Source organism: Phaethon aethereus, assembly GCF_964289735.1.
Source record: "Phaethon aethereus genome assembly, chromosome: 9".
In the NCBI taxonomy this organism is placed as follows: Eukaryota; Metazoa; Chordata; class Aves; order Phaethontiformes; family Phaethontidae; genus Phaethon; species Phaethon aethereus.
In genome coordinates this window covers 27,926,402-27,946,822 of record NC_138585.1, presented here as the reverse complement: position 1 = coordinate 27,946,822, position 20,421 = coordinate 27,926,402, and the positions used below count along the sequence as shown (strand labels likewise).

The 20,421-nt window shown below is 42.3% G+C and overlaps 1 protein-coding gene across 1 annotated transcript in view; it reads left to right on the top strand.

The window, feature by feature from the left end:
* Positions 1 to 14,488: 14,488 nt before the first annotated feature.
* The window catches only part of MME (membrane metalloendopeptidase), a gene marked incomplete at its 3' end in the record, with an annotated part of 48,279 nt that continues 42,346 nt past the window's right edge, over positions 14,489 to 20,421 (top strand). Inside the window, exons 1-2 of the mRNA XM_082003536.1 lie at positions 14,489 to 14,655; positions 16,072 to 16,107. Of these exons, the coding sequence (XP_081859662.1) occupies positions 14,496 to 14,655; positions 16,072 to 16,107 (196 nt within the window). The 5' untranslated portion in view covers positions 14,489 to 14,495. The remainder of the gene's footprint in view (positions 14,656 to 16,071; positions 16,108 to 20,421) is intronic.

Here is a 20,421-nt window from a genome sequence, read left to right as displayed (position 1 = left end):
ACAGTCAGCATTTTTAGAAACACATGTTTTTAGTACTGAGGATGCCATCAGTTGAGTAATGGGGGAGGTAACAGAGATAGTAGCTGCAGTGGTTACAGAAACAGATTAATTTATATTCTTGTATTTAAACAAGACTTACTTAAACTCCCTGTAGCTGCAGGACCTGAACATTCCCTAGGAATGAACCAATTTAACATCAACAAGCGCATTCAGATTGCTGTGGCTAGGAGATACGGGCAGGGACTCAACCTAGTCTGAAAGATGCTGATACACATTACATTTAAAAGAAAATCTGAATTTGAGCCAAGAGCCAAGTATCACAAGTCAAACCCACTGCTAATCCAAAAATAGAACTGAACAGGCCAAATTTAAAGAAAGTTCTATACTCACTTTGCTGTACAGGTAGGCTGACTCATTTTTATTGCTGTGTGGTCTTTTTACAGGGTAGTCATTGAACAAAGAGAAGAAATCTAATTATGTTTTGGGTATCTTTAACCTGGAAGAAAAAACAGCAGTGTTGTGTTACTATAAGAAAACTGACTATTTGTTTTCTGCCTTTCCTTTCCCTTACCCTCCACCCCGTCCAAGATAAAAGGTTAATCCAAGGCACTGAGACATGGAGTAAAGCGGTTTTAGGTTACATGTGTTTTGCCCATCCTCTCTGGAAAGTAAACAAAAACAGAAGTTCATGCTTGTTCTCAGCTATGAGTAGGAATAAACTAGGACTTCATAATAAAATGACCTGGCATTTAACAGACACTATGTGATCTATCCAAAAGATACAGAAAGATGTAATGTCACAGAAACTTTTAAATGGCAAGCAGGTAAGATAGAGGAAAGCAAATACTTCATGATTTTTTAAACAGTTACATATTCAAAGATCAGAAAGTAGCAGTAGTCATATATACCTACAGTATGATGCATATATAGTGCCTGGTTAATATATATTTTAATATTCATGTCTTACCAAGTATGCAAATATCAGAGAAGTGTATATCACAAGTCTTCTCAGAGAAAACACACATCCTATGGTTTAAGCCAGCCATGTGTTACCAAGATAATTTTGAAAATCTATTTCTGCACTTTAAATTATAAAATCTTTGAAACTATTCTTTATTCTCTGCAAAATAAGCATTTTTCTACTTCACATCTCTCAGTTTTATGTGCCTTTAGAGACACCCTAGTTCAAAATCTTTCCCTGCCTAAAATAGGCGGGGTCTTTAAAACTTAAGGAATTTAATAGGTCTGGAAATTCTTAGTAGGCTATTGAATCGCACTATAAATCCTGGCAAATTCCCAAACTGCCCATTCCCACAGAGATAGGTGGCCTAATTACAAATCCATCAAACACTGTGAGTTCAAGGGTCTGATTTAATCCTGAAATTATTTGATCTGCCTTACACTAACAGCTTCAATGAAACAAAGAAGAGTAAAAAAGGACAAAGCCAATAGGAAAATAAAGTGAAAACAGGGTCAAAGAGTAGGCAAACTAAAAACATGAGAAAAGTGAATGGCAAGTGAAAAAGGAAAAAAACAGTAAGGGAAAGAACACTCCGAGATAAAAGGGAAGACTTTCAAGCTACAGGGGAAAAAAAGAATTCTGCTTGCATTGTATAAGCTCTCTCTTAGCCAAATGTAAGTAAACTAGGAAAAGATGCTAAGATGTTGATGTCATGCCACCTCTCCAGGTAACAAAGGTATGGGACCAGCTCTGTCTCTGCTGTTCAGCTAGGGCCACAGCCAGTCACTGCTAGTCGGAATCACCATAGAACTCCACCCTGCAGAGGTGTGATGATGCCTTTTAAGCAGGTATTTGATTTTATTATAGGTGCTTAATTTTATGTATGCTCAGACTTCAGCAGCTGTGCTTTATGCAACTAAATACCACACACAAGCACCCAACTAAATGGCCCAATTTATCAGGGCAGAAAGATGTCCTAGCTATTGATCTCATTGTTAAAGTTTCTTGAAGCTTTGCCACAGGCTCAAGCGAAGGCAGCACAAGTCCTCACTGGACAATCAATAGAGATTTATTTTCCCATTTTCAGATTCACATATGCAGAAGCTTTGCCCTTTCATATTTTAACGTAGAAAAACTAATGTAAACCATTAGGAAAACCTATTATTTTTCTCTCCCAGATCTATTTGATGTGACTAAGAAGGGTGGTCTGGAACAGGGTAACTCTCACTGCATTCTGACAGTCCAGAGTCAGGGGCTTTTTTCTCCCCATTTTCTATACAGTACTCATGTTATGCAAGCCTTGTACTTTGTCATTCGGGATTGAAAAAAAAAAAAAAAAAAGACCAAAAAGAGACATGTAAGTCATGGACTTTGTTCAAATTATCTCATCTTCCAGGGACATGGAGCCAGCTAATCTGTGACACTGAAACAGAACTTATTTTTTTTGCAGACTATTTGCTTAAGTCATTTGGATGGCGAGAAGAGACTCCAACCTAGGGTGTAGGCAGCAAGAAAGAACAGGAAAATGTGGCTATTGATTTGCCACTGTGCCAGGCAAGGTGGTGCTACTTACTGTTTTGTTAAGTTGTGGCTGATTGCTTTCCAGTGACCTAGACATTACTTATGAGTATTTTTAATCTGTCATTCTGAATTTAGACATTTCTCTCCTCTCATTTTGCATACCCTCCAGCCTTAATAATCTTCTTGATTGTAACTGTACTCAACACTCACAGCAAACATGGCCTTTAGCATGTTTATTAGGCTTGCAGTACGTCAATGGCTCGTTGTTTTAACAGAATATGACAATGAAAAGAATCATACCCTTCGGCATGGTAAAACCTGATTAGTGGCTGTACCAGTCTTGACATTTTTCCAACTTACTGAGAAAACACATACTTCAGGATCTGTTCTTCAAAGAGTTTCTCTCTCCTGATAAAGGTCTCCTCCTCTAGCAACAATCTAATGTGGTCAACACACAATGCAGATGTGCAACATTTCGGCAGAATGCTATCTTACACATAACTCCCACACAGCACTGCTACGCCCTACTATTCATATTTAGTTAAGAAATTGTTTTTTTATATTCTGAACAATAATTCAAAGCATTGTTGGACAGGATGCTTAGACTTGTGTATGTGGGGTAAAGATATAAAAGGCAGGCATATAAAGCCAAAGAAAATCTAATCACTTTAATCTACTGATATAATTAATATTTTTTCTTTTGCTTCTTTGCTGTACTTTTAGTTTTCACACTAAGGTACTGAGGAGGAGATACTCACTATATCTTTGGTTAAGTATCAATTACATTCACTATGAGCCTCTAGAGAAAGCAACGAGGACCATGGTTTTTCAAAGGTATTGTGGCTCTACAAACTCAGCAACAGCTGTGAAGACTACTGAAATATCTGGTCTCCAGATAACCACCACACTAGAAGAAAACTGGACCTTGAAGAGGCAACTCATATGAGAGCTCTTCTGAGTGCAAGTTGGCACACTCAGTTCTGAAAGAGCATTTATACTGTATGGCACAGCAGTCATCAGCTTCTCAGGCATGCTATATTCAAGCATCCACGTTAGAAGAGCCCACATAAGATTTCACACAGTATCAGTCAAAATTTCCAACATGAAGTGCAAGGGTAATTATGGCCCAGTAACTTCAGACAACTCTCGAATCTGTTCTGGTACTATGAAAAAAAAAAGATCAGTCCATCTTTCTCAAGTACCATGGGTAAGTTTTCTTCACCCATCAGCACAGTTAGCTACAGCTTTATACCTTGGTTCTGAAACAGAACAGTTTCAGCAAATACCTAGCCAGTTAAGTTATTCTGTGACCACAGTTATCACAAGAGGGACATTTTGGCAGGCAGGTACCTTTTTGAAATGGTATCAGGGCTGGGAGAGAGGACTTTGGATAGACAGCAATAACTTCCATGCAAGTCATGCCACCTTCCTGGCACCACACCTGAAGCCTGTCTCACTGCCCAGGGAAAGGGAGGTATATTTTTCCTAGAGCAAGTTGCCTGTGCCAACTGGAGGCTGCTCCAGATCTGGGGCTAGGTGGCAAGGCATTTGACAAATCAGGTTATAGTAAATAGTTGCTTGACTTTCGTCATCTCTTCCCCCATTCCATTCCTGCTTCCTCTCTGATAACTATGTCTCTGGGTGCTCTTTAATGGAATGGATCATCTCCGAGACCCTCTTTTTTCCCATAGAAGTTTGGCAAAACATGACTTTTAATCTACACTTCCACCTTACAAATGAGACTGGGTTCAAAGTCCGTATGAGAAAAGGCATCTGTGCATCAACAGCAGCAGAAGTTTCACCACCATACAAATAAAAATACTGGGTATACGTAATGAAAGAAAAACCAACCAAGCAAACAAAAATAGTTAGTCCTTCACAGCCATTTCTTTGCAATAAAGATGTCATGGCATGAAATCTATGAAAAACAGCAGATAGATTAGTACAAAACATTCTCTCTTTATTTGTTAATCTCCTTTGAATTTGACTTATAATTTATTTTGTGCTTCAAGATGCTTCTCAAACACTGTGAAAAGGCAGCTTGTAAGCAAACAATGGAGGGCTTCTCCTTTTGATTTCTTCTGTTAGAATTTTCTTCCCACTAAGTGAAGAGGTTTCTTCTTTCATTACTTCTAGGAAAGTTCTTAGGGATTAATATGCATTTTGTCAATCCTAAACAAAGCAAGGATGAAAAACCTCAGCACTATCCTCTCAGCAACTGGAAAAATAAATCACTTTTATTCATCAAGCATTGCTTTTGGTCTATATTTGCTTAACTCCAAATATTGCTACTCTTCAGGAAAAGGTCCTCTAGGATGCTTTCACCATCCTTAGTTCTGTAGATAATGTGGAGACTCCACTGCAATGCAGTGCACTTCAATGCACCTTTACAGCAAACAAAAAAACCACTGCATGTTCTGATACTTGATGATGAAAAGAAGGCAAGGTTATTCTACTGTTGAGAAAATGGGCGATGTTATCGCCCATTATCTTCTAAAGAAAGACAAGACAGAGTAAGACTGCGATTCTGTTATTCTTAGGGCTGACACAGCCAGGAGTAGCTTCAAAAATTTTTTTACTCTGTAGTGGTCTACCTATCTTTTCAGCGGATAACCAGCCCCTTACCCCCAGCTGCCAGACTCCAAATGACATATTCTGCCATATTCTTGACTTCGTTTGAAATACTAATATTCAAAGTACACCACAAACGTATTTTCTGCACAACTCTGGGCTACTCTGGTACTCTTGAAACATGCTGTGATTGTAACACCTGAACAAGGGGCATGCTTCTCATTTACTACTGCTAGTCCACTCCATATTTCAGGTATTTTTGTTTTCATTGATATTACTACTACATTCTTCCCACCATCAATTAAAATCCCTACTAGATGCCATTTTCATAAACTGCATTGTGCCCTTCACTAAATAATAGAATGCAGAAAGAATTTTGAATTTTTTTCAGTAAAAAGATGAATGAGGTTGCATGTTGTGAATTTAAAGTAGCCAAAGCCTGCTGCTACCATGACCTCCAGAAAACATCTAGCTTCTATCTTAAATTTCAGAACTATTAATACTGAGAATCGAAATTTGCAATGTCTGGTTATTGTGTTACCACATGATACCTATTCCACCCTTGCTCACACGACAGAGAAGTGAGAAACATAAAATAAAAGAGAGACAGGACAAGCACTCTGAGGACACAGAGCCAGTGTTACCCCTTGCATTAGTGTTTATACCACCACCAGTGCCTCTGAGGACTATGCAACATGCTCAGTTTGAACCTTGGAGGAATCCAAAATAGTCCTCTCTTTTTTTATTTCAGTAATTATTTCCACAAATCTGCTCAAAGTCACATACCCTTTGTCAACAACAGGATAGGCCCTTTCATAAGCGCACTCCACAGCTTCCAGTCTGAAGTCTTCTGCAGCGCTGCGTAAAGCTGGTCAACCAGCAATTCCTGGACAGCTGAGTCATCTATAAACTACCAAATGGACCCAAAATGCTGTGCTCCTTTATTTCTTGGTAACTTTTATTATCTTGTACAGACACACCAGGCATTATGATTCAGCTTCAAAAAGTGCCACAGTGCACTTAATCTCATTATTTAGTAGAATCTAGCTGCTATCATTTAGCCAAGAGAAATACAGAGCAAGCACATGCTTTAGACGTTCCTAAATCAAAATATTCTCCACATCTGTGGTCCCCATGTATCTCCCTGGCCATGGTTCTCTTTGGTCAGTGCCGCTACTGACTCTCTGGCATTTCCCGTACCAAAGCAATACCAAATCACATCCCACATCTGACCGCCACCACGCAGGCCCCTTCCCTGGCATATCGCTCCAACCACAAGGCTCTTTGGCAACATCAAACTCTACAATAAAGGCAAATAGGAAATTCCTAGCCCCAAGGCCTAAGAATAATAAAGATGATGACAATGCTAACAAAACACAAGAAAAGTTTTGGCTTTCAAGGTGATATAACCAGCTAACTTCTCAGAAAGAAAAATACAAATATTTAAATGTGAACTATGTTGTCAAGAAAAAGCACAAATGGGGGAGAATAGCTGCTGGTCTTGCTAACAGCAGCAATGCCACAACGACTACTAAGGATGACCGCTGAGGCACCACCCGCCACAGCCCTACACGAAGGGCCCCCTGAGTCGGCACCGGGCTCTGGCTGCGCCGGGCCGAGCCCCCGCTCTGCGGAGGGCCGAGCCGCAGGCCACCGCCCTCACCGGAGCGCCTAGCCGCACCGGAGCGGGAGCACGCCTCCGCAAGGACAGAATTCACGACGGGCACAACAATTACCGCGTTCGCTGCGGCGCTCGGGCCCTCCCCGGCTGCGCAAAGGCCGCCTCCTCGACCGCCGCCGCCCGCCCGACGGGCGCCCCCTAGCGGTCCCCACCCCCTCCGAACCTTCTAGAAGGTTCCGGCCGCGGTGCCGCCTCCCCGCGCGTCGGGGGCTGAGGCGGGCGGGGGTCGCTCTCTATGGCTGTTGAGCCGCACTCGGCTTCTTCTCACTGCAGTACGCAAGTGGATGGCGGAATTACATGGCTCCACGCCAGCAAGGCTGAGCCGCTGGCCCCAGAGCTACAGCCACTCCTTGTGGCGGCATGCAAGCGGGTGAGTGTGGGCCAAAGGCCGCCTGAGGCGAGGCCGTGGGAATGAAGCCCCTGCCCAGGGCAGGTGTAATGCAACAGGGGCTTCGCCTGCGGGGCAGCTGTGCTTCGGTGCCCAAGTGCAGGCAGCTATGTGGAAATGCGGTGGGGTGTTGACTCCCTGCGTTTTGCAGGTCCCTAGTAGTTGCTGCTCCAGTTGCTGCTGGAGTAAAGGCCTCTCAGTGGTTGCGGAAGTGCAGCTAAGCTTTGCATAGTCATATTTGCGCTGCGCAGGAAACCTGTAGTTAATTCATCCAAATGCTGTCTCTTACCTTTTGCTTCTGTGTTTATGTTAGTATCAACTTTGAGGCTGTCTCCATATGTCACATGCCGTTTTACCTCTACTTCGATTTTTATGTGGTTCTTCCACAAAACCCACCCACTATTTTCCCAGTGATACTTAATAGCTATGATTGCCGGTATGGCTGCAGAGGAATTCAGGACCCCAAAAAGCCTGTTAGCGTGCGTTAACTGAAGCATTGTGTGTGGCTTTTAGGCAGGCTCAAAAACAGACAGAAAAAAAAAATGCAGCTTTTCAGCCAAGCATTTTATCAGGCTTGCAAACACCTGCAAATCAGTAACCCTATGAAGCCTGTTGACTAACAAAGACAAAGCTTTGTAATACAATACAATTAGACCTGAATAATTTAGGCACTGAAGCAAGTATTTTGAGACCTAGGCTGTTTACTTTCCTGAATGAGAAATTCCCGAGACTTGGATTCATTAAAAATCTACTGAGGGGAAAAAAACACAAATGAGTAAACGCTTAGTGTGTTAGACTTTACCATCTAAATTCTCCCACCGTCCAACTGCACTGAACATGCACTGAGCCAAGGAGAGAAGGCAGGAGATTTTCCATTTTCTTCTTCTGCCTATGACGCAGGACTTAAGGAGAGGAGATCAGCGGGGTTAAGATGGGTGGTCAAAATCACACGGGCAGCATTAATGTTGGCGGCTGTTTGTTTCTTGAACATTGACTTTGTTACTTTGGGAAAGTGAGCTGTCCCAAAAGGAAGTAAAAGCATCATCAACGTTGTTTCATAGTATTGTAAACGAGTCCTAATTTCCTAAATGTCATCCAGAGGTCATATTGAGAACAAGGTCTTACTATTGTCAGTTTGGACCAACTGGAGAAAACACTATTGAATGGGTTATTGGCTTTTCTTCACTTGATGAAGGATTCAAGTTGAGCTATTGTGATGCAGTTTGTTTTTCCGAAGGCTGGACAGTGCATCCACTTCTGTATGTTGTTCTGAACTAACTGTGGGCATAGTTTTTGGAGAAGCGTACATCCCTAGCCACTGATTTTTAAAAGATAGTACTATCTCTTCTCAAATTGGTATTGAGCAGAAACCTTTATTTTTCAAGGGCACTGATTGAATGACAGCATGGTCTTTCATTAACCCTTTTCTTCATTATCTGACTCTCTAAATCATATGGTGAGTTCTGTGTGATTCTGTAAATTTGCCGTGTATTTGTTTCAATCTGGTGACTTCATCAGAAGTCCAGAGAATTGTCAGCAGTAGTGCCAGATCCCGTTAAACTTACCCCTAAGAATGAACCTGCAAACTTGTAATCTTGCTGTCTTTCTCACTGAAAGCAGGAAGATTACTTGAGCATAAGACAACTCAGGAAGGTTATAAGGACAAACTATGCTGATCTCCAAATGTGAGAGCTTCATTATTTTTTTAAATTCTGGGGTGAACTTTCTGTTATTAGTTTGCTTTTTTGTTTGCTATCTCAGCTTTGTCAAATCACAGCACTAGAAAGATAGTTCATCTTGGGCATCTAATCAATGTGTGGGCCGTTCCCATTAATAGAATGGAGCTATAGGTCTCTTATTATCCCTAAAATGGTAAGGCATAAAAATGACTGAATGCGCTGCTGAACTTGGCCAGGGACTTGTAGAAGTTGTTCATATGTGGAGCTTGAAGGTCAGTGGGAGAAGGAACTTCATGTGCGTGCCACCTACTGAAAGCACTGTCTCAGCTGAGGTGCGCTGGGCTGGGTGGCAGGAGGACAGCAGGGTGCCCTGTCACACCCTCCCGTGGGCTGAGGAAGCCGCTCGTGCTGGCAGAGTGCTGGGAGCCGTGGGCAGCTGGAAAGCTGTCCAGCAGCTGTGGCAGGGTCGTGCTGACCCAAGAGCGTTTCGGCTGTAGCATAGGCCTAACACAATGTATTGTCTCCTACTACAAACCTTGCGTTTCGGATTGTCCACAGGGGCATCAGTAAGAGGTCTTTGCTTATTCATAGGCAGGATATTACGCTATTGACATGATGGGAGTTTTCCCCTAGTAAGGCCCAAACAGGAATCTCAACATTTGACTCACAGATCACACCTCTCGTATCCTGCGTATCTACAAATGTCTAATCCCTCTTTCCAAGCACAAGGCTCTACAAGAGTGGAAACTCTCACACTGCCTGTCAGGCATGTTAGTCCTCTTTGGACTATTTACAGGTTTCCAGTTGCGTTTCTCCCTTGTATCTCTCTTTGTGGTTAATTAGGCAGCTACACTTTTTTTGGTTCACCTAGAATTTTTGAAAGAAGTCCTTTTTTGCTATTTTAGTTCCATCTGTTCACACACATCACCCTCTACTTTTCAAGCTTTGTTGTAGTCAAGGCTGTACAATAGGCATCTAGTTACAAAGTCACTGTATTTTTAATGACTCCTCTATTCTTATGTTGCTTGGTGAGATTTTCTATTGTCTGTGTCGGGCTGACTTTAAGGCACCAGGTAAAGTCAGGACTGACCTGCAGGAGCAGATGGCCAGTTCTAGTAACCGGAATGGAACTCTGCAAGAATTAATGCACGAAAGGTTGAAAGTGAGATATTAATCCTTTCCAGAATCAGTATTCAAATTAATATATCATTAGCATTTTCCCCACTCCTGCCTGTAAGAAAATGTTTGTGGTTTTGTTCTCTACTTTTTGCAATGTTTTCCCTGCCTAGTTTGGGTGCTTCTATTGCCTTTTTAGTGAATAAAACCTTATTTGTTCTTGTTCCTTCTTCAGATGTTCATTTAGCAAAAGTGCTTCATTTTTACAGCTAACGCTCAGGTAATACCTTATAAGCCTCCTCTCTTCTGCTCTGCAGATCTTTTGCTGTGCAGTTCCATAAAGAAGTCAGTATTCAGTTTCCACCTTTCTTAGAGAGGAGGAAAGTTGCCCCTCTCCAGCAGCAGACATTTTAGTGTGTGTAGCTGGTAATAAAAAGATTTCAGGCATTTCAGCTGCCATTTCTGCCTCAGAGGTAAGAAAGGTGTTTTTTGGAAGGCAGCAAAAGTGACTGTGATACCTGATTTTAGAGAGAGGAATGACAGCAACGCATAGTGCTTCTGATGTTTGCCAGTTTATTAGTGAAAATGAAACTTGATAAAAATTAAACTTAGTAAGAATGAAACAAATGTCTTTTGATGTTTGGTTGGCTGAGAAATCTTATGACAGAGCTCGGAGCTGCCTCTCCGTGCAAGAAGTCACAGCTGTCTGCACCCCGAGAAGTCACTCGGTGAAGGAGGATGTAAAATCTTGCAGCGGGTACGTGACCGCGTTAGTTCGAGAGAACCAGCGAGTCCGCCTGGAGACGGGCAGCAGCCGTGCAGCCGCTCACCTTCCCGTGCATCATCTCTGTCCTTCCCTTGAACCGGCCGGGCGGAGATGAGAAGCCGGAGGAGGAGGAGGGAAGCGCGGGCTACTCTCGCACTCCGGTCGCTTCGCCGACGGCCTCGGCGCGTTCCGCGCTGCGCCGCGGTCCCGCGTGGGCCTGGGGCAGCCCCCCCGGGCGTAGCGCCGGGCCGCACCGCCTGCCTCCGCGCCTTCCCGCCCCTCGCCCAGGCGCGCGGGGAGCTGCGCGGGGTGGGGAGGGCCTGGCCGGGGCGGGGGGGCTTGTTTGTTTGTTTCCCGCCCCATCGCATTTTTATGGTCGCGAGGAGGAAGAAGCCTCCAGGTCACCCGCAGAACTGCGCGGCCGGCAGCCCACGGACCGAGGCTCCTTCGGCTGCCAGCAGCTCTGCGCGGCGGCGGGGAGCGCCCGGGCTTTGATGTCCCGGCCATGCCGGCGCCCCGCGCCGCTGCCGCTGCCCGCCGGCGCAGCGGGCGCTGAGCCCCGCCGGCGGCCGCCCGGCGCCCCGCCAGCCTAGCCTGCGCGCCACCTTCCCCCGGGGCCCGCGGGCTGGTCGGGGATGCGTGTGGCTGCCCCGGGGCCGGACCCCTCCGAGCGCCAGCTGGTGAGTATGGGGCCGGGCGGAACGGACGGCCGGCTGGCTCTCCGCGCGGCGCCCCTGCCCCGGCCGTCCCGTGGGGCTTTCTGACTGTCCCTGAGTTAGGAACCTTCCCAGCCTGCATGCTCCGGGCACCGGCAAGTGGGGTCTCGGGGCAGCGTGCAGTCGGGCCGGGCTGAGCCGAGCCCGCGGGACATCACGGCGCAGCCGAACCGCCCGCCGCTGCGGGGCTGCGGCGGGAGCCGAGCGCCCTCCCGGGCCGGCGGCAGCCCCGCCCCGCCCGGGGCGGCCCCCGGGCCGCGGCGCCCCCCAGCGGCAGCGAGCCGGGGCCGCCGAGGGCCGGTCGAGGCTGGCGCCGTCCCGTCGGGGGCCGGCAGGGCGCGGGGAGAGGCGCTGCCCGCGGCTGCGGCTGGCGGGCGTTGTGCCCCGGGGCACGGCTTAGTCGTCCTTGCCGGTTGTGTCTTGCTTCTGCCGCGCCCGCGGAAAGCTCATCTGCACGGTACACGCTGCACAAGCTCGTAAAATAAAAAAATAAATTTCTTGTGGCTGCTACGTTTTCTGTAGAGACTACACTGAAAGCCGCAAGTCGACTTTCAACGTACACATCCCAAAAAGAAAAGCTAATGCATTGATTCCCTGTGCCACCTGGACCAGGTTCAGTCAAAATAATTTCGTCTGTCTGTTGTATCTAAACTTTAGCCGGCAGAGTAGAGGGGATCACAGAAGCACTAAGAGAAATGCAGGAAAACTGTAATACCTAGGCTTATATCTGCTTAAAAATTATTCGTATACTTTTGCTGTGCTTGCAATTAGCACATTAAAGAAGCTTCTACCTGGTGTCCGTTACTGCAGATGGGATAAGTTCTCCAAATAACTAGAAGTAAAAATTAGTCAGTGGGATGCCTTTAAACATGAGGAACACTCCTGCAGGAACAGAAAGATTAGCTCACTTGGAAAAACTTAGCTGACTCTAAGGAACGTATTTGCAGATGAAAGGTACAGTGCTCCTTGCTTCTCTGATGCCCTGTGTTGTCAGTGCTCTAAAGACACCATCAGAGTCAGAAGATAAGCGTAATTTCTTAAATTAGGCTCCAAGTATTCAGAGGATTTTGAGGACTGGTCAGTATTTAGTCAATATAAATAGCATTTTTTGCTGCTTAATGTGACTGAAAGTGAGAAGGCTGTAATGGTTACTTTGCTTTTCTATTATCTCTGAATTTATAGCTCACAGTTAATGCAGGGCAGATTTCTCTGCATAGCTCGCTCTTTTACATGGTTCTGTGGGATTTCAGTCCTGTGTCAGAAACCACTTGCTGATTTGATCAAAAACCTACTCTTCAGAGAAAAAGAGCAGCTCATGAGGAAAATGAAAGCAGTTGTAACAGTCCCTATGGGTTTGGACAGAGGCTGGGCAGACCTTGCAGGAGCCATAGGAGACCTGTGATTCTGTCACTGCCAGTCACTTCATGCATCTTGATGTCCAGGGAGTAGTGACAAAAGGGGAGATGAGACACCAAAATAAAATGTTCTCTCATTCATTGAGAGAAACGGTGTTAGTGTGATAGTGTCCAAGGATCCAGTAAGACAGGTATTGTGTAAGCACGTGAAACGCAAAATCTCTGTTTATTTGGGTTCACAATACCGAGTTATTTGACATTCTTAGTTTTTATTAATAAAGACATCTTAATTTTATTAATAAACATAAACCCTTCAGTGACATGTTCTTGCAGCGGAGGAGCTAGCATTCTAGGTGAGGTGGATATCAAAGAGAGGGAGGTTATGGAAACTAAGGAACACAAATCAGGCAGAAACAGAAGGTCCAGATGAAAAGCAAAGACTGGATATCTGAAAGATTGTAGCAGCTTGAAGAGACAAAGATGAACACAAGCCAGCAATACAGTTAAAACCGTTTGAAATAACCAAGTTCACGTATTAGACTTGAATGGATGCAGAAACTGAGAAGGGTTCCCTTACTGCTGTTACACCAACTTACAGAGAGCGGGGCGAAAAAGGGTGTGATGAGTACAAGAGGAGTTGAATGCCCTGACCTGCACCACTGCTTGACTTTCTTGTGAGGCGTCTGGTGAACGTAGGTGTTTCCATGATTTATTCCAGTGGAATTCCCTATATTCTTCCCCATTGAGTGGAAAGGGTGTGTACTCTCTCTGTGGATGTTGTAAAGAACCCCAGGAAATGCTGTGAATAGAAACCGTTGAGTTACTGTGAAATGCTGAGAAATGCATTGCTGCGTGTAAAGGAGTTTGAACCTCTGTCAGCAGAGGAAAGTCTGGCCCTAAATAAGTGGGAGCAGATGAAGAGAGAGCAAAGAACTCCAGAACAGCAGTATTGCAAAAGGTGGCCAAGTTATCTCTAAAGAGTGACAGAAATACAATCTTAGAATCTACTGTTGCATACGCATTCCATGAGTGAGCACGAGTCCATTCCTACACCCAGCAGTTTTGCATGTATGTGTTGTAGTTACTTCTGATTTTTCTAAACTCAAAAGAGAGGCCTGGTCGCACTTCTTTAAAAATTACCGTAAAGAGTCACTATCTTCAGTGTGAATTTGACAGGCTCCCAGCAGAGCCTGATTTTTTTCCTTCTATTTTTAGAGACGGCTGTAAAGCTGTAGTCAAGAATTGCTTGCATAATATTTTAAGAAATGACAGCGAAGCACAATGGCATATTTTGACCTTTGGCATTAGATAAGTAATTGGCAGATTAAGTTAATTTTTATTCAAGCAGGGAGACTTGCTTTTTGCTTGCTTGTGAACTCCTGCACCATTATACAAGATTAAACCACATGGGTATGTTTTAAAAATAGGTTTTGGTTTGTTGGCCTTCCTCTTCTATTTGTTGGCCTCTTCATGTGAAGGAAGACCTCTCTTCTGTTCTCTGTAAGTGACAAGTAGTGCATGGTACGTACTTGTGTGTGTGTGTGTGTGCGCGCGTGTGCACAGGTGTGAGAGGAGGAGAGACTTTAATTTCATGACTGACATTCTAGCAGTGTTACAAATAATTTGAAAACTCACCTAGAAAACATCTTTGTTACTGTGTGATTGAGGAGCCAGTTTCTAGACCTATGGCTCAGCACAAGTCCTCCAGTGAATTCTCTTTTTCCTTTTCAGACGCTGGGTTATGGGCAAATCAGAAAGCCAGATGGATATAACTGAAATGAATACTCCAAAACCAAAGAAAAAACTACGATGGAGTGGCCTGGAAATAGGGCTAGCTGTTGTAGCGATTCTGCTAGCTATTGTAGCAATCACAGTGATAGTTCTGTACGCAACATATGACGGTGAGTACATGTAAATGGTCTTTGAAAGTGCAAATACATATGAATATAACAGTATTTTAAGAAATTATGAAAAAAAGTTTTAATAAATAGAATCCAGCTATTAGTATATGGTTAAAAACAATTGAAGTTGCACTATCAAATATTGTGTTAGAGAAGACTATTGCATGGTATATATAGATGAGCTACGTAAAGCATTAAGATAATAAAATAATGAGGTCAGCTCGGAATTATTTGCCTGATAATAGAAAATTGTACCTTACCGAGTGTATAAAATTAGATGATTAATAGCTGCTACATCATAACCGTAATTCATATGTATGTCACTAGACAGTATGACACAATTATCTGAAATGTAAAGCTGCATCCACACTTATTATTGGTGGACACTGACGCAAAGCTGCTTTTTTCCAACTGGGACTCTATAATTTGTTCACGCAAAGTTGTGGTAAACACAAAACATCTGCTTGTTCTGACTTAGCAATACTTCTGTTTGTAATTAATGCTTCAGTAAGCAAATAAACTCTACAAAATACAGCACTGTTGACGAAAACCAAACTACAGTGCTTCCTCTATATTCCTGTATATGTATGAAAATTTTATTTTTTCTTTTACAGGCTGTTGCAGCAAGGACTCTTAGTGTAATCATACTAAGAGATTTTGTGATTCAGCAGCCATACCAAAATACTTGAAAATAATTCCATTCAGGGGTAAATACCCTGATAATTTTTGGAAAGATAATACAGAGAAGCTAGAATTTCCATTTGGGATCAAACTAGAATGTTTCCTTACATTGGAAGTGAAATGTTTTGTTGCATTTTAAAATACTTAATCATTTTGTTCAAACTTTTTATTATAGTCTTGTCCAATTATGGAATGGAAAAATGCCATTCTGAAATGAAAAATTTAAAAAATGCTTTATTTCTAAAGTCTCAAAAGGAAACATTTTCATGTTCCTGAACGTTGTGTTTTGTTTAGAAGACATCAGAGTGAATGTCTCAGAACTTTCATATAATTCCTCCAGAATCTTCTTGTCATTGTAAGGTATTGCTGAATGCAAACTGACTTTGCAACTGTCTTCAGCCCATGCGCTATTTTTCTCTAAGTTTCTTCTTTGTTATAAAAATAATATTTTGCCCACCTCCAGTTTATTGATAGGACATTTTCCTCGGATGACTACAAAAATTCCACATGATGACTAGCACTGAATGACCTTAAAGGGATGAAGATGATGGTATTTTTAGAGTCTAGCCTATAAATATTCACTTACTGAGCGTAGAGTGTCCATTCATCTTTATCTTATTGTGTGCTGCAATTAAATGCAATTCTAAAGTGACTGTCAAAGAAAATAACATACAGTAGGTTTTATTATATTGATATTCAGTAAAGAATTAAGAATATGATTGTATTCTCTTTTAGATGGCGTTTGCAAGACATCAGACTGTATAAAATCAGGTAAGAATAAAAATACATACCTTTTAAATTAATCTATGTATTTTTAAACAAAATTACCACCATGTAATGTTCCCATCTGACTGCAGACAAGTATGGCACATTGAGGCATGGGATCTTCTAACCCAAATAATTTTCTTAGCATAGCTCTTCTACAAATGTAAAATCTTGTGATGTGATATTGTGAGAACTTACAAAGTCATCAGGGTCTGGCTAGTTTAAGGCTTAGACTGTCCAAAGAATGCCTCTAGCTTCAGAAAATGCTTAAGTAAATCAGAAGATGGCTCTTCCCCACACACCCACCTCCAAGTCAGAATTCAACTAGAGGCTATGTCTCTAAAGAAGGTGCATTAAAAGAAAGTCTTGATTGTTGGTAGCCATTAAAGATGCCATGCTACTGTTTGAGGAGATACAATATTAATCTTCATGTTCAAAAACATTTCCAAATGCTATAGTCTGACAAGCTAACTTCATCCTTCAGTACCAACTGCATAAAAAATTCTTAGTTTACATCCTGGTCTGAACTATTCCTAGAAAGGTACTAAAATGTATCACAGAAATGCGACGTTCCATACTGTATATCCTCTTGTAGTAGGTAAAGTGGTAGTTACCCATGTTCTCCCTTTTCCCTCACTTACAGTTCTCTTACCCTTTCTATTTTGTCCTCCAGATTAATGCTGGTTTCCCTTTTTTGCCTTATTTACTTCTAAATGGCCCCATTCTCTTTATAACAATTCCTCCACCTCATTAATACAGACTGGTCCTACGCTCAGAAGCAGCCTCTCTCCCTCATCCCGCTGAAGAAAGGAGCATTTACCTGGCTGTGCCAACATATATTTCAAAGGGGCTCTATGCCAGCCCTGCCCTTCTTTCTCCTTTCATGCCATTTCCATGGTCAAACAGTTGACAGTTCTTGCAGCAGTCTTCTCCAAGTCAAGAGGAGAGCCCTACATTGCCAATGCATAATCACCTTCTTAAATCTGCATACCCCTGTAACAGGTCTCTCTTGATTGTGTTTTTCTGGGAAGCAGCTGAAGATGGGACCCCTGAAATCACTCTCTTGGTGTTACTTTCTGGCAGGCGTTCCTCTTTTGCTTTCTCCACCCCTGTAGAAAAACTTGGCCACACAATTCACAAAGGCGGTAGCCCAGTCACAGAGGGTAGAAAGAAATCTAAAACAGAAGCTCAGAAAACAGATTGTTTCCCAGCCCCCACACTGTGACCTCTTGGCTTACCAAGCAAACATCTTGCATTTTGTTCAACCTTGGTAACCTCCCATTGAAAAGCATCATAAACATTCTAACAGCTATGTGTTGTCTTCATGTCAAGTGGAACTCATAACTTCTATGTAGATTCTGTACATCGTGACTGGCCCCCCTGAAGTTAAGAGGAAAGACAGCCCTAGGAGAAGCCAGAGACCCAGTTTGTCGATAGCAGACACAGGAGAGGTGGCAAGGAGTCATAAAGGATTTGACAGTCAACATGCAAGAAAAATGTATGTGCTTGCAAGCAAAAGTGTATGTAATTGAAATACGGTTCTTAAGGAATCTGAGGTGCACAGCACCCCATGGGAGGCTTCCAAAAGGTTTTGATTTGTAGGCCCCGTTTAGATTGCAGAAATGCCAGAAACAGTGTAGAAAGGTCATTATATTGGTTTCCTTACTTCGGTGAGACTACTCATTTTAGGTCTCAATTTAGGCAGTAGCCAAAGTAGCTAGGGTAGTTGCCCTCACACCTCAGTCCTGCTGGAGTCATCCATTGGTGAAGCTTCAATGAAGTCCATTGTTTCAATACCTGCATATTGTCATCAGCACAGTCTAAATACCTTATAGGATTTATTTCAGGTGGTCATCACTGTCTTTTAGTTACAATTCCAAGGTGGTTTTCTGCTACTGTGAAAGCTCATGCTGTGGTTTGAAAAATGATCAAATTAGTTATCTACTTGATTTTTTTTTAAATCTGTGAAGATGCTCATTTTCAGCTAAATATTTATGCATATCTGTTAAAGAGAAGTTCAGCTAAACTAGGTAATGATGAATGACCTCAAAAAGGAAAAGAGTAGAAAGTTTGGAGAAATAAGGAGTACTGTAAACTGAAGATCTAGCAAGAGGTGGCAAAATTACTTCAGCTGAATAGTTTTACTCTTTTATGCTTCCATTAAAAGATTTAACAGCATACAAATATTTAAGGGAATAAATAAACATTCTTACTGAATGTTAGATTCTAAATACAGAAGTAAAAGTATGAAAGGATTACAGTAAGGACATTGATGGGGAAAAATGGCAGGCTTACAAAATTACATTATGTAAATATAACATGAAGAAGGAGCATATTTTAAAAACACAAATTGCCTCAATTCAACAGAGATAATCATGAAATATAAAATGAGAAAAAAGGGTAGGTAGACTAAAACATCCCCAAAATAGCAGTGTGGTTCTAATGTCATAATCTCTTTTCTTTTTTCATTAAATACGGCTTTATTTTATTCACACATTTATATCATTTGCTCACTATCATCTGCCCTGTATTCTACAAACTGTCTAGGTCAAACATTGGAAGAATAAGTCCTAAAGAAATGATGAGAATTCAGTCTGAAAACATGTAAAATGCCAGGGTAATGCTATAAATGTATTCTATGTAAGAGTCTTCTACTGACAGGAAAATGAGGTACTTAACATCATAGAGCTTTTCTGTAATCCACATTCGGCTGTCCTGGGAAAACTGATCCACTGCAGACAGGGGACCACCCTTGTGAGTAACGGCTACTATGTGTGCAGGAACAGTGCACTCCAGCCCGGAACAGGCAAAATTTACAACTGGGCAAAAGATAGCTTTTGTACCTTACCAGGTGTTAATACTCAGTATTTACATACCATACTGTAAGAGTCCTGGGAGGCAACCAGGGTATCTGATTAAATTATAATCTTTATAATTGAGTTTTAGCTGTGGGGCTATACCTCAAATAAGATCTAAATAGCTGCAAAAGCAATGATGTCAAACTGGAACGCTTACTTCTGACCATACTATGATCTGTAGCGTTAGTATGTGTTTTTGCCTAGCAAGTGTCAATTACTAGAAGCAGCTAAACATCTGCATGGTCTGTTAGACTGTTGTAGCAATGAAATCTTACAGTGCTGGAAGCAGTTAGGAGCAGGGAGCCGCCACATGAAGTTTGGATGTGCTAGCCGTTACACAACTGTCAGCTCCAAATACTGCATCTGTCTGTAAATGACTTAGAATGGATAGCTCTAAGCAAAGTTGGGAATGACCGGTTTGAATTTAAAATTGTTATTTATTAACTTGAGCCGGGATTTCTATGTCCCACCATGGTATAATGCATTTAAGGTAGAAATTGCTGTAGAAGTGTTGGGCCTTCTCCACACGCATGGCCATTAAATGAAATACAGTTAGATTATGAAAAGGGGAGGCAAGTGTTGGTAAGGACGTTACGACCTCGAAGACTTGTTCGATTAGGTGGTCACCAGAGTGAGGGACTTCTTGGCTCCAGAAGCAGAACACTGTGAGTGCAGAATGGTTTGCTGGCATCTGCTCAGGCCTTCAGTGCTCAAAGAGCTTAAAAATAGTTCAAACAGTTTGTCAGAATTATATAATTCAATAACAAAACAAATTAGTATTTAAAAAATGCAATGTAAAGTGCTTAAACCAGAGAAATAAATTGTATTATTGCCATTTAATAATAATCTTACTGGGATGAATCTAAAAGTTTAATATTACTTCAAATCAGGATTTTGTAACAGTTCATCTTTAACTTGGCTGCTTCTTCCAGACCATGTAGGACAACATACAGGAAAAGTTAGACAGATAGATACAGACAGAAAGCAAGAAGTATTAACTTTGGAAAATTTATTGGGGTCTTTCAGGAAATATAATTGGGAATAGACATTAAGTGAAATGGTAATGCCTTACAACAGAACTGACCAATACTGTGGCAGTTTTTTTGCAAAGAATTTCAAAATTTTGCAATAGGTACAAGCCACTAAAAAAGCATAAAGTGACGATACTGACAGAATTTATAGTACATTTAATAAAGGAGCTTCAAATAAATGACCAGAAGAAAAAAAGTAATGGTAATTCAATTGGTCATACACAGGGTAAAAACACCAGTAACTGCATGATAATGTTATCAAGATTTGTGAAATCCACACAGGAAGATACCATGTAATTTGTACATTTGAGCATTTTTTTAATAGGCTGACAGTCTCTGCTAATTTTCCTGAGCTCAGACAGCAGAGCCTGATAAGAATAGGGAATTTTGATCTCTCTCTCATCAGTTTCACCTAGGTAAGCATATTGTGT